Source organism: Rattus norvegicus, chromosome 17 (assembly GCF_021556685.1).
Source record: "Rattus norvegicus strain SHRSP/BbbUtx chromosome 17, alternate assembly SHRSP_T2T, whole genome shotgun sequence".
Lineage (NCBI taxonomy): Eukaryota > Metazoa > Chordata > Mammalia > Rodentia > Muridae > Rattus > Rattus norvegicus.
The window spans coordinates 73,422,247-73,436,827 of NC_141550.1; the positions used below are offsets into that span (position 1 = coordinate 73,422,247).

The 14,581-nt window shown below is 38.2% G+C and overlaps 1 protein-coding gene across 14 annotated transcripts in view; it reads left to right on the top strand.

The window, feature by feature from the left end:
- Tasor2 (transcription activation suppressor family member 2) overlaps positions 1–14,581 on the top strand; it is a 54,305-nt gene that overhangs the window by 13,408 nt on the left and 26,316 nt on the right. For 5 of the 14 annotated variants that reach the window (XM_087591143.1, XM_087591147.1, XM_087591154.1 and 2 more), the window contains exons 2-9: positions 4,039–4,181; positions 4,312–4,435; positions 4,607–4,729; positions 7,546–7,646; positions 8,451–8,554; positions 9,863–9,935; positions 10,036–10,098; positions 13,295–14,008. In XM_087591143.1, the coding sequence (XP_087447269.1) occupies positions 4,410–4,435; positions 4,607–4,729; positions 7,546–7,646; positions 8,451–8,554; positions 9,863–9,935; positions 10,036–10,098; positions 13,295–14,008 (1,204 nt within the window). In that variant the 5' untranslated portion in view covers positions 4,039–4,181; positions 4,312–4,409. 14 annotated transcript variants of the gene reach the window in all.

The window sequence follows — 14,581 nt, forward strand, 5'->3', positions numbered from 1 at the left end:
TTGGGTTCTGATGATGCCAAGTAGCCTTGTTTCTGTTGCTTATGTTGTTGCACATGCCTCTGGCCATCTGGTTATCTCTAGTGTTACCTGCTCTTGCTGTCTCTGATTGCAGCCTGTCCCTCCTGTGTTCCTGGTTGTGTCAGAACTCCTCAGAGACCAACTGTCTCTGTGATCCTGTGATCCTGAGATCCAGGTTGTGTCTGATTTTTCTGGAAATCAAGCTCCTCTGTGATCCTGTGATCTTGTTTCAGAGCACCTCTGATCCTTGATGTGTTAGAGCACCTGGGAGCTGGGCTTCCTCTGGGTGTTGTGGGACTGGGTGTGGAGCCAGTGCTCAAGGTCTGCTCAGAGTCGTGGTTCAGACTGGAAGGGAACCTGAGACACTGGCTCGGTGGGTGTCCCTGCATCCCGGGTGACCCAGGTACTCCTGGTGTATGGGCAGTTGTGGCCTCCTCACCCCTGATGCTGGGTGTGTTAGAGCACCTGGGTGTTGTGTAAATAAGTTTTATAACACAACAACTGAGCAAGTGTTAATCTCTTCTAATCCTCCAAACTAATAGATCTGCTTCTGAGCCAACACCTCTTATTCTAATCCTCAAACTAATAGATCTGCTTCTGAGCCAACACCTCTTATTCTCATCCTCCAAACTAATAGATCTGCTTCTGAGCCAACACCTCTTAGACCCTTGCATTTTAGTATTGATCTGGCTCTCTGCTTCATTCCTTTTCTCATACTGGTCCCTCACCTCATGGCCAGATCTCTCCTCTCTATCCCAATCCTTGCTGGACTTGGAAGTCCAGCCCTGTTCTCACCTCTGCTCCATCATTAGCTGCTCTTGTGCTCTCTCTTTCTCTCCAAAGTAGGAAATAAATAGAGTTGTGTTTTTACAACACTGAGACAGGAGATAACTGGAATAACAGTGCCACATCCTGATCGCAACCAGATATTGGAGCAGAGAAATGAGCATTTGAATAATGCAAGGATTAAAAAATAACGTGCCAAGTCTAAAGTAGAATGATTAAACTTCAGTTACAATTTAGATGTGTAAAGCAAAAACTTTTAAGTTGCAATGTCTATAGTTACAGCTTACTAAGGCTGAGTCTGAGCTAAGTAGTGTTCAGATTGCACCATAGGAGATGGATCACTATATTTGTACTTCAAGTGTTGATGGTTTGTGTTTTGAGTCAACTGAAGGTCCTACTTCCTCTGCCAAGTGTATCATGCCCAGCTTTGCATTTGTGTTTTTGAATTGGATTTTGGGGGGAGGTGTTAATATGTCCCAGTGTTTTGCCTGCATATACTATGTCTGTGTGCCACATGTGTGCCTGGTGTCAACAGAGGCCAGAAGAGGGGTTAAGATCCCTGAAGTTACAGACAGTTGTTAGCTACCAAGCAGGTGCTGAGAATTGAGTCTGGGCCCTCTGGAAGAGAACTGTTACGAAGAACAAAGACAGATTTACCTAAAAAATAATTAGAAATAACATATAAGGACTGTAAAATAACAGAAAAGCCTATGACTATTTAAATTAACCATCTAAATAGGAATAAAATCTCCAATCGACTTATACTAATTTTTCTTTCAAGAAAGGACTCGTGACCTTTTATAGTTTGGTTTTGCTTATGACATCTTTGTTAATAGAAATGATAAAACTGGGGTTGGGGATTTCGCTCAGTGGTAGAGCGCTTGCCTAGCAAGCACAAGGCCCTGGGTTCAGTTCCCAGCTCCGAAAAAAAGAAAGAAAAAAAAAAGAAAAGAAAAGAAATGATAAAACTATATAAATTTCCACATCAATTAAAACAGTTTCTCTATATGAGCTTGTTTCAAGCCATAAATACAACCAAATTGTATGTTGCTTTATAGTTTATAGAAATTTTATTTTAAGATTTATAATTTTTATTTGAAGATTTATAATAGAGTAAATATTTCATTTTAAGACTTATAGTCAAAATAGCTTTATTGATGTGCTGTTACCCCTCTGAGCAATCCAGCTAGATATAGGTCTGAGGAAAGTGAGTTTCTTCTCTACAAAATTAAAATAAAGTTTAGTCAGTTCCCTAAGATGACTATAATAAAGGCCAGATTCATTAGTGTTGAGCAGGTCATAATTTTTAGTTAGAAGTTTAGACATAATTGAGTTTTGACTATAAATGCCCAGAGACTGTTACTTTGGTATGGATCTTTTATACCATCACAATGACATAGAATAGAGAACAAGATAGAGCTGAGCAAACTTGACAACTGTGGAATGTTAGGGTAAAAGAGTATAAGGCATTCAGCAGATTCCAGTGGTCCTAAGAGTAGAAAGGAGGCAGGAAGAAAAGGGTGAAAGAGAAGCTGATAAATTCAATGATATAAATAGGTAATAGTTTAAAACTATGGTTAACATGAAAGTTTTATGCTTTAGTGTTCTCGTTTGGAAAATAGATAACTTTGTAGAATTACTGTGAGAATTAAATGACATTTGAAGTCCGTAGCCAAGGAACTTGTGCTTTATAGTTTCTCAGTAAGTGGACAAGCACAGTGTTTTAAACATTTTGTAATGTTCAGCCTTTCATGTTTCTGAAACATAGCCTGCAGGCAATAGAGATAATTGAAACTAACTTTGAGGACCAAAAAGGATCATAATATATGGTGGCTAGATTTCTGCTGATTTCCTGTGTGCTGGTATTCACCCATTTAAACTATGATAGGGGGGGGTGTCTCCAGTATTTGTAAAATCACCACTAATTTAAATAGTCTAGTTGACTATTTCCTACTTTTTTTGATCTGTCTATTCTAGACATTTATGTAAATAGTGTACAGTATACAGGTTTGTCTTTATTTTGTGCATGAGTGATTGCTTACACATATATTTGTATCCTATGTGTGTGCCTAGTGTCTGGGGAGGCCAGATCCTCTGGAACTAGAGTTAAACTCAGTTTCTAGCTATTATTCGGGTGCTGGGAATTAAACCCAGATCTTCTGGAAGAGTAGCCAGTGTTCTTAATCATTAAGCCAGCCCTTGGTCCTTTTTATTAATATTTTTATTAATTCTTTGAGATTTTATTTAATATATTTTGATATATACTCCTTACTCCTCAGATCCATCTTCTACTTCCTGTCCCTTCTGGAACTTCCTGTCCTTTTTTTTTTTTTTTTAAAGTAACCCACCAAGTCCAGTTTGTGCTGGAGATACATAAACACACACACACACACACACACACACACAAAATTATGAGTGTGGCCACCCACTGGAGTGCCGTGGACATATTAGGACCACACTTTTGAAGAGAAAGGTCCCTCCTCCACAAGCTATCATCTGTCAGTAGCTTCTCAGCAAGTAATTGTCCTCCCATTTAATTGTTCTGTGACATTTCATCATATGTTAAAACTTGATTTTTTTTTTCTATTGCTAGGAATAAAAATTAAAGTCTTTACCATATTTGCCCACACTGGGCAAGCATTTTACTCCTGAATTACACGTTCATTGTCAGTAAACTTGACTTCTGGTTCTTCGTTTTATCTACCTAGGGAAATTCTACTGATCATTCGCTTGTTAAGGGTACCTGCGTATGAGTCACTTTATTACATGTTCTCTCCTTGAAGACGTTCAGGGTGCTGCTGTAATTTACAGTTCATTAATACTTTGGTTTAGAAACTCATCTTGATAATTTAGATTTCATTTGTCATATTTTCTATTATTCACTAGTTAACCATTCAGTGAAGTTTCATTAAAGATAATTGGTCTGACCGCGCGCGCGCGCGTGTGTGTGTGTGTGTGTGTGTGTGTGTGTGTGTGTGTGTGTGTATCCTTTGTGTGATGAAAACCTCAGAAAGATTCACAAGCACAGCTATTTTCTTTTTTTTTTTTTTTAAGTTTTAAAGTACAAATGGGTGATTAAAACCATTAATGGCTCTAAGATTTTTCTAAGAAGTGTAAATTTAATTTTGGTTACTGGAGAAAAAACACCCCTATTAGGCTACTTTTGAAGTAACCCTTCCTTTGAACACTGTTGCTCTTTGAAGACTTCTGATGATTCCTATGTTTTCATTCTAGGGAAAACTCAAGTTTGTGTCTGAGAATTACATAGGTAATTACCTACCCTAGGCCACCTTATGGCTATGACTGCCACGTGGATGCAGATACCTACAAAGTTTCTTGCAAAAGAAGTCATTTTTGTGCCTTCAAACTAAATCACTGTGAGTAAATTGTACCTAAAATATATTTCTTAATCTAATGTCCTAAGTTTCAGGTTTGTCTGAGGTAGGGATAAACTTCACCTCATAAGCAGTTCCATAGTGCTAATAATATTTATTTTCCTTCTTTCAGAATTACCTCTATGAGCTTTCAGGCAACACTGTTATTAAATGACCCAGACAGACCTGTCCTTATATAATTGTAGCTTTTCAGTACAAGGAACCTAAAAGATGGCAGCACCCACTTATAAAAGCACGTGAGTAATAATAAAATAATAAATGCATGCTTTGTTTATTGGGTTTGTTTTTCTTTCTCTAATAAAATACTCTTTTTGTTTCTTTCTAGACTTGAGCTCAATAAAAATGGTAAGAAATTAGTTCTTGAGGTTCTTGTTGTTGTTGTAGTAAATGTTTCACAATGTAATCAGCCTTTTGTCCTCATTTCTTAAAGCGCTGGTCTCTCCTTGGAAAGGGCAGTTAATTATTCAGGGTTGTGTGCTGTGTGATGTGACTCTTCGGTCTACTTACCGCACAGAGGCTCCCGGACAGCTGTGAGTATTACGTTGGCTGTCATCCTTGATACAGGTTTTGTTTTCCCATTGCTGGGTGCTCACTTCATCGTCTTCAATCACTTCAATCGTGGGATTGGTGTGAAATAGTGATTTTACTTGGCTTTATGCTAGCATGTCTCTGATCTAGTATGCAGAGTACAAGTACACAGATCACCTAAATTCTAATTCTTAAAGAGAAAATACTTACATTGCTGTAGTTGAGGTGGGGTTTACATTGCCCAGGTTGGCTTGGAACTTAAGGGCTCACTTCAGCCTCCTGATTAACTGGAGCCACTTGGATCTCTTACCATGCCTGCCTAGATTATTTTATATTAAAAGGTTGCTTTTTCTCTAAAACAAATCAGATTTGTTCAGAGAGCAAATAATACAGCAAATTATAGCCACTCAATTCTATTATTGACTCATTAAGATAAGATTTATAATATCTTATGTTCTAATAGTCACATGATTCCCTTATTTGAAAGAAATACTAAAAGTGGCTGTTAAATCTGTTTGTAATATGATGAATTATGATAGTGAAGTTTTGTTTTTTTTTTTTTCTCCTGAGGAACTGTGAGGGCCATCTTTAAGAAATCTTTTTGTTTGGTCTCTTCATATTTTTAGTAGTAGGTACTCCCTACTCCTAAAGCCTGGATGCACTTTAGTTGACATGTGGTAATTGGACTCTGTGAGTTCCTTTCCCTGTGGCTGCTTATAACAACAGAGCAGAGACAGGTAGTGTAGCTCATAGTTAGGAAAGTAAGAGTTTTGTGAGAAAATTTTAAAAGAAGAAGAGCTCTTTTTTGCCATACAGTGTAGTTACTAAACTAAATTAGGAAAAATGATGGCATATAGTATTCAAATTGATGATAAAACGGGTAAAATTTTGGTTATTTGCCCATTTTTCAGCATTTTCCTACAACTTGCATATTAATCATAAATTTTAAAAAGGCAGACTTTGCAGAAGAGACAACTGAAAATCTATTTTCTTAAGTTTTTTGTTTGCTTGGTTTTGGTCTTTCAGTTTTTTTGAGACAGGGTTTCTCTGTGTAGTCCTGGCTGTCTTGGAACTTGCTCTGCAGACCAGGGTGGCCTCTGCCTCCTGGTGTGCTGGAATTAAAGGCTAAATCACCATTACCCAGCTTTCTTTAAGTTTTTAAATGTGCTTTTAATTAAAATAGAATTATATCATATACCCTTCCTTACCTCTAGCCCCTCCCAGCTCTCTTCCCTCAAACTTCTTCCATATCCTCCTTAAAAGGATTAGCATCTTTTTCTTGATTATTTAGCTCCTTTTTCTTGATTATTATTGTTACTGGTGTATACACACATGTGCATGTGTGTGTGCATGAGTATATATGTGTTGTTTTTAAGCAAAATCTCAATCATTATATTTTTACTAATGAAAACTTGGAGCCACATGCTGGGGTGGAAGCCTGCTAGCTCAGAAAGGCTGATCAAAGTCCTCAGCCAATATCCCAGAAGGAATGCCCTCTCTCAGTCATCTCCAAAAACCTCCTTAAAACTCATTGTCTCGGGGCTGGGGATTTAGCTCAGTGGTAGAGCGCTTACCTAGGAAGCGCAAGGCCCTGGGTTCGGTCCCCAGGTCCGAAAAAAAGAACCAAAAAAAAAACAAAAAACAAAAAACAAAAAAAACCTCATTGTCTCTTTCTTCTCCTCCTGTGCGTCTCTATCCATCCTCTCAATTCCCACTTACTCTCTTAGTAATCTTATGTTGACTTCCTGTCAACTGGTTGGTTGCTTCTCTTGACTTTATTTAATCTTGTTTATAATATTCAAGCAGAAAGCTCTTGGATTAAAAGTATGGTCTAAGGCTGAAGCACACCACAACTAAAAACTGGTTTTTCCAGTAAATAAAAGTCACAACCTCAGAGTTTACAATGTGACCTAATATCCTACAACATATATGCAACTTGCTCAATCTGTTTTTGTCAGTGGTTTCATGTTTTGGTTTTTGAGGATCTTAGCAAAAATTGGATAAGTTAATAGTAGTCTACAATTGTTAATTTCTTAATTTTTGGTAAGTTGTGTAAAGAAATGTTCTTTTGGGGGGAAACCCCAAGTATTTGGACATAAAAGGCATCAGATATGCCTCTCAGAAAAAGAAAGAAAGAAATCAAAGCACGCAGAGAGCAGCATAATAAAGTGTAGGGATGTTTCTGCTGTTTTTACAACTTTTACATAGTCTGAGACTATTTGAAAATAAATTATAAAGAAAAATTATTCTTGAGAGAAGATAGAATGAAGATTTGCATGTGACTCAATTTATGATGTGGCCCAATATTGCAGAAAATCTTAGTATAAGTTTTTTGAAATTTTTCAGTTTCAGAATACATAATTCTTTAATACAGCTAGGTATTTTGGCCATTCTAAAAATACATGTATTCAGAAAATGTAAACATGTTTTATACATCATCTGTGGATCATATGTGTGAGAATCTATATTGTTTATAAACACTATATAATATAAATATGCAATAAATTATTATAATTATAATCTATCCCAGAAATTAATGACTTGAAATAACTGCGTATATGTATGCTTTGTGTGTGGGTATGTAAGTGTGTGTGCAGGTGCCAATAGAGACCAAAGGAGGGAGTCATAAGCTCCCCCCTTGGGTGTGGGCACTAAGCTCGTGCTCTCAGTAGGGGCAGTACACACACTCTCCTAAGCAGTTATTTCTCCAGCCCTTTAAGTACTTTTTTCTGATGATATTTCTGTTTGTATTTGTGTCAGAAAGCGATAAGCTTATGTCGGTATTTATTACACTGCTTTATGGATTTTTGTTTTTTAGGCCCCAGGAACTAGATTTTAAGCATGTAATGAAAGTGTCTTCTCTAAAAGAAAGCCTACCAGAAGCTGCCTTTAGAAGACGGAATTACTTGGAGCAGAAAGGTCTGTCAGATGTAATGGCATACTACATATCCTGGGCTGTCTTCAGTTATTGTCCACTCTGTGGTCCATACATTCACAACAGTTTTTATTGTTTTGAATTTATGTACTGGTAAGTTCACAGCAAATATGAGGCCAGCATTTAGGAGGCAGAAGCAGGCGAATAGATTACTGAGTTCAAGACTAGCCTGGTCTACATTGAAAGTTCCAGGTCAACCAGGGCAACATTGTGAGACCCTTTCTCAAAACAAAAATAACAAAAATAAACAAAATATGAGAAAATTTTGGGTCCTGTAATTCATGAAACACTGATATTTTTGTCTAGCATTTATTTTGTTAATTTGTAGCAATGTAAGAGAATTTTTTTTGTTTTGTTTTGAGATAGGGTCTCTGCATAATTCTGCCTGCCTTGGAACTTACTCCAGGCTGGCCTCGAACTCACAGATATCTGCTTGCCTCTGTATCTCTTAAATGTTAGGATTAAAGTACATTTTTAAAAGGATTTAAAAACTAAATATTGTGAAAGTTGTTTGTTCTGAGGCAAGGTGTGGTGGCATGTGGCTTCAATCCCAACTGTGAGGCAGACAGGTCTCTGTGAGTTCAAGGTCACTCTGGTCTATATAGCAAGTTCCAGGCCAGCCAAGAATACATAGTGAGACCCTCTGTGTACATATGTACGTACATACACAAGTACAATATGCACATGTCCTGAAGAGAGGGCAGTGGGAAATGATCAAAATGTGATACAATTGTGGAATTTTTAAAATTAACATTTAAAATGTTCTATATTTCTGATTCCCTCTACAGTCTGTTGTCAAGATTTATGCTTTGATTTATATGAAGTTGAATTGTCAAACAAACAAGGAGAAAACATAGATAAGCTAATGGAATATGTTAAAAATAAGGAATTGGTAAGAATCACTAATCTCAAGTATAATTATTAATTTTTTTCTTAAAGTAGGAAGTTGGTATTTAAGTGTTCACTGAGTAATTTAGCTTACCAGTAGGGTTTTCACTGCTAGTGTTAACTGGCATACTATTGTAACTGACGTTTTCATTTTCCCTACGTCTCAGCTTACCTTTGTGTCTCATTAGTCAGTTTATATTCCTGACTAAAAGAACAAGTTTCTTTTATTCTCAAAGTCTTTGTTTTCTTGATACATTGATAAGATATCTAGTGCATTTGCGTTAATCACGATACCACTTCTGAGATGCTTCTTCGAAAGCCACTTTAAAGCATTATCCAGGGTTTTATTCAAGTTGTTTCTTCCTTTTCATAATAGAAGAAATAAGACTTAGGAACAGCTACTGGTTTATAGAATCCTGTTGGGGCTGGAGAGATAGCTCAGTGGTTAAGAGCACTGTCTGCTCCTTTAGAGGTCCTGAGATCAAATCCCAGCAACCACATGGTGCTCATAACTATCTATAATAGGATCCAGTGTCCTCTTATGGCGTGTCTGGAGACAGCTACAGTGTGCATTATATACATAGAATAAATAAATAATAAAATAATTTTTTAAACAAAGGAACACAAGCTGTCTGTTAGCCAGGGTTCTTTGTGTGATGATAGATGCTTCACTCAGAGTTGAGCTACCTTTTTTGATAATTTCTGAATATTACAAAGGAAATGATACAAATATTGGCAGTAATGAAGCAAGTCAGCTCTTGTCTGTTCCTACAATAGATAAGACATAAGTAAAGTGAAATAAACCAGGCATGCGTGTGTGTGTTTTGGGACAGTGACCTGTCTTAATGGTAGTGTGAATTAAAATACTCTGAGTTGCAAATAATACTAATCTAAGATGGCCTTCGTCAGTGAGAGATTTATAACTTACTTCTCAGTCTGGATAGTAAGGCCAGATTTAAATGCTGTTCAGGACACTTTCTTCCAGCTTTGCCCTTTTCTGTGTGATAGTTTGCCCTATGACTTCCGGTCAGGGGCACGTGCTTCCTTTCCACATGGGTGGAAAGAGACAGCCCGTCCTGACTATCACTTTAGTTTCATTAGAACAGTCTATATAATATGCAGAGCCCTCAGTAGCTGCAAATGGTGCGGGTGGCACTGATAAGTGGAGACCTTTATGAAAGCCCACCTTTCAAAAATGAGTCCTGTTCAGTCTACGGTAGTTCTCCCAGGAGTAATGAGATTGAACTATCCTCTTTCATTTAATTTGTTTAATTATTCATTTAATTATTTAACTTTTATTTTTATGTTTCAGGCACTCATCAAATGCTTAGAAGATAGGGGCTTTTTCATTTTACTTACGTCATCAGCCTTAATTCCAGAACCAGGTAAGGACAAGCTTTCTGGGGAGAAAATTTTAATGTTTTTATTTTTGTTTCATAAGATCAACAACCTACATTTCTTTTGTCCTGATTCTTACTCTTACAGACTTTGGAGATGAGCAGCTGGGTCTACATGCTTTGCATTTATTCCAGGCACCTCAGGCAGCAGGTGAGGTTCCAGTGGTTCCCAGTCCACTCATCCTGCTGGGTTAGGTGCTTCCCAGTCCTCCTCTTACTCCATGACTTAGTAGCACAGAGCACTTGTTACCCGTGTTTTTCCCTAAGCAACTATCTGTGCAAGTGGCCTCTAAGCTTCAGACCTGTGTCTCCACATACAGATCTAGCATAGTATCTAAACTTCTAAAATTCAGCATATCCAAAATTGAATCCATTAGGGCATACTTTTCCCACAGTCTGTCAAAAAGCTATGACTCAGAATTTCCATGGCTATTCTTGCTATGTAGACTATAGATCTTTCTTCCCAACATGGTATTGACCCTGAGGACAAACATGTGGCTCTTAGACAAAAATATTAATCATACATTAGTGACTTTTCTATTGCTGTGGTAAAACACCATAACAAAGGAACATTCAAAAAGAAGGGTTTATTTGAGCTTACGGCCCCAGAGAGCTAGGATCTATGATGGAATGGGGGCAGCAGGCATGGGGCTCGAACTGCAAGCCAAGAGAACACTAGCACAGGGTTTGTGAAACCTCAAAGTTTGCCCACAACAACATACTTCATCCATCCAGGCCACACCCTCAAACCTCCTATACAACTGCTATCAATTGGGGACCAACAGTGAAACATCTGAGCCTATGAAGGACATTCTAATTCAGACTACCGCAAGTCAAATCATATAGTGCCTAAACAGCCATACAGTAACACGGTGTGTGTGATGTTGCAATTAAAATACTTGTGGGATGCGGTTAACTCAGTTGGTAAGAGTGCTAGTCTCATAAGCATAAAGCTCTGGATTTAATCCTGAGGACCACATCACCTGGGATTGTAGCTGTGGCCACCACATCTGGGTATGCTTGATATACAGATATGTTAGTGTGCTGGACTTGGTTTTTGGTTTCTGATGCTGGGATTCTGAGTATGCTGTTTACCACTGGGCTTCATCCCCAGCATCTATCTTGGCTGCATTGTATATATCCTCAGAGCATATGTATGCCAGACATCTGAAAAAAATAAGCGCTGAACAAATAAATTTATAACAAAGCAATTTTTGTTTATTCTGTGTGTGTTTACAGATAATGCTAAAATTAATATTTCTTTAAACTTATAGCCAGTACAAAAAAGTTTTAAAGTTGATGTTTTAAAAGATTTATTTTACTTTATGTATGAGTATGCTACCTTCGTGAATGTATGTATGTATGTATGTATGTATGTATGTATGTATGTACCACATGCATGCAGTGACCCTGAAGGCCAGAAGAAGATGTTGGGTCCCCAGGAACAGGAGTTTTGGGTAGTTTTGAACTTCTTTGGGTACTGGGACCTGAACTCAGATCCTCTGGTCTGCTTTTAACTCATGAGACATCTCTACAGCCCCTTAGAATTGATTTTTAAAAATATATGTATATTCTGGTGATCAAAGAAGAGAACAGTACTTTTTGATATTTTGGAACAAATAAAACAACCAGTTATACAAACAGATTGACAAAGGATGTTCACATTTATTGTGTTTTGTATTTTTCCAAGGATAATTCATTTAGCAATTCTTAAAGTATTGTTTATAACTATTTCAAAGATGAGGAAACAGACCACTTTGTACAAAATTAATCTGATTCATCCAGGGCTGGTTCTCAACTACCATACCATGCTACTTTATTTTTTGTTAGATTTCTTTTTTATTTTAGAGCTGCAGAAATGGTTCGGTGCTGCTCTTCTAGAAGATCCAAGTTTGGTTCCCAGAGCCCACATTAGGTGGCTCAGCCCATAACTCTTATCTCCAGAGGGGTTCAATACCAGCTCTTGCACATATGTGTATAATCATTCAATAAAAAGTACAAAGATCTTAAAAGCTTTATTTATGGTTATTTATGTTGTTATCTCCTCCTGGTTTCTTTCTTTTCTGCCCGGATTGGATACAGGGCCTCATCGTACTTCTTTTTTCTTTTCTTTTTTTTTGGAGCTGGGGACCGAACCCAGGGCCTTGCGCTTGCTAGGCAAGCGCTCTACCACTGAGCTAAATCCCCAGCCCCCTCATCATGCTTCTTAAACTCTATCTGTTCTAGAGAGTGACACCCCAGCCTTCAGCTCTCCTCTTGGGGTCGGCAAAGAACCATTGCTATACCCAGGAAGACCACAGGTGCTGTGCAAATGAATAAAAACAGTGTGGGCTTACTTTTTCATACCTTTCGCCTTGAGACAGTTTCATTCTTCTGTTTTTCTTGTTCCCCAGCCAGACAGGGTTTCTCTGTATAGTCCTGGCTCTCCTGGAACTCACTCTGTATAGACTAGCCTGGCCCAGAACTCACAAAGATTTTCCTGCCTCTGCTTCCTGGGTGCTAGGATTAAAGGTGTGCACCACCACTGCCCAGAGGAAGCGGTAACCCTAACCTAGCCCTAACCGAGTTCCAGGTGCACTTCCACAGCTTAGGTAAGCCACCTGTCTGGGGACCAGCCCCTTTCATACATACAGACTTACCTATATTTCCTTTTCCTTTTTGTACTTTGATGAGCTGTGAAGAAATAAACTTTGTTTTAATACTTTTTGCTTTGTTTAATACATTTGCTTTTTTATTATTTGCCCCATTTGCCTTTTCCAGTATTTGCTACAGCATTATTGTATTTAACTAGGACTAATTTCTAGTATTTCACAGTTCTGGAGATAATTTTTAAAATATGTCATAATTCCTATTTCCATTTGTTTCTGTAGGTTTATATTACTGATAACTGAAATGTTCTAGAATCTTGTTCATAAAGAACTAACATTTTACTTTTTCTCATTTGTAAGATTACTTGTTTGATTTAAAAACAAAAAAGCAAAATGAATCAAAGAATAAGGGGAATGAGGTAAAATACAGATTACATAGGAGGAAACAGTCTGCCTGTTGTCAGGGCATTGCTGCGACCGTCAGTGTCCACCGGGCTCTGTCTCAGCCCCTTGTGAGGTGGAGCTGGAGGCAGGGTTGTTTACTCTTGGAACAGTTATTTGCATATCAAATCTTTTTCTGTGTGTGTGATATAAATGCACAGAGATGTTCTTTATATCCATAAAACTCTTACTAGTTGCCCTTTATGTTTTCATCTAAATACAATAATGTATTTAGCCTGGTAATACATTTGATGTCTGTAGCATTTTTTCCCTGTGTGTCTTGATTGAATTTTTGATGTATGTGTGTATATATTTTAGGATCAAAGGACTTGAAAGTTGAAGATGGCATCTCTTTAAAAGTGATACCTATTTTACCTGCCCTTAGTTATGCACTTCTAGAAGCAAAGAAGTCACTTTCTGAAGAAGCAATCCCTCCAAACATCTTAGTAAAACATAGTTTTCAAGACCTGTACAAGGTGGACAAAAGCCTTTCCTTGATGGCTCCTCCTCAGGATGGACTGAAAGATGCTGCACCCACTGGGGGACTGCCCCACGCTTTTGACTTGGCTCCCGCACTTGAAACGTGCCCTTCGGAGTCCTTGGCTCAGTTGAAGTGTTATTTTTCAGACCCTGCTGGGTATACTCTGGATCTGTCTGCTGCTTTGGATTTGTTGCCAGAGCATCCTCAGTTCCCTTGTATTTCAGACGGGGTTTGTGATGCTGGATTTTCATTAGTTATGACACCAGATCCTGAATTTCTTGACTCAGAGATGGAAATAAGAAAAGAAACTGAAACAGCAGAGAAGCCTGGGAGAACGTTGAAAGTGAAGAAGAAAGGTGTGACTCCATCGACTCCATCTTCAAATCAGAGAGTTCAGCCAAAGAGGAAGGCTAGCACGTCAGTTATCACACTGCCAAGTAAGCGCGTGAGCCTGGGCCGCCCCACTTCTAAAAGAACTGCACCCAGAACAGACAGGTCGTGCAACCCAACGCTAAAGCTGGCTAAAGGGCAGTTTCCTCAGAGAAAAAGAGGTAAGAATAGTAAATGTGATTATTAACATCACAACTTCACCTCTAACCCTGTTGACTGTATCCATGTGAACTAGAGCTTAGCAGAGAGGGTTAGAAGTTTGTTAGAAATGCCACTTTTTTTTCCCTGAGTGATTTGTACGTATATGAAAACTAGAAAACCAGTGATCTTGATAAAAGCTGGAAACCAAAAGAGAAAAATCTTAAAAGCCTGCCTGTTGGAAGTTAACATTTCTCTAGTAAAGATGGCTCTCACATATTAGAAAGATGACTGTCTGATTTGCTCTGACAGGTGGTAGGAAAAGGGGATCTTCTGAAAACCGATATTGAAATGGTTCAGGACCCAAGTTCTAGTCCTTTGTGTTAATGGGTTTTTGTTTGGTTTTGGGTTTGGTTGTTTTTGTCTTTTTAAGACAAGGTTTGGCTGTCCTGAACTCTCTGTAGACCAGGCAGGCCCCAAAACAGGCTGCCCCTGCCTCTTGTGCTCTGGGATTTAGGCATTGGCCATCATGCCCAGCTTGTGCTAACAGCTTTTAAAGGATCACCCAAATTTTATAACTATCCTACTAAAATGGA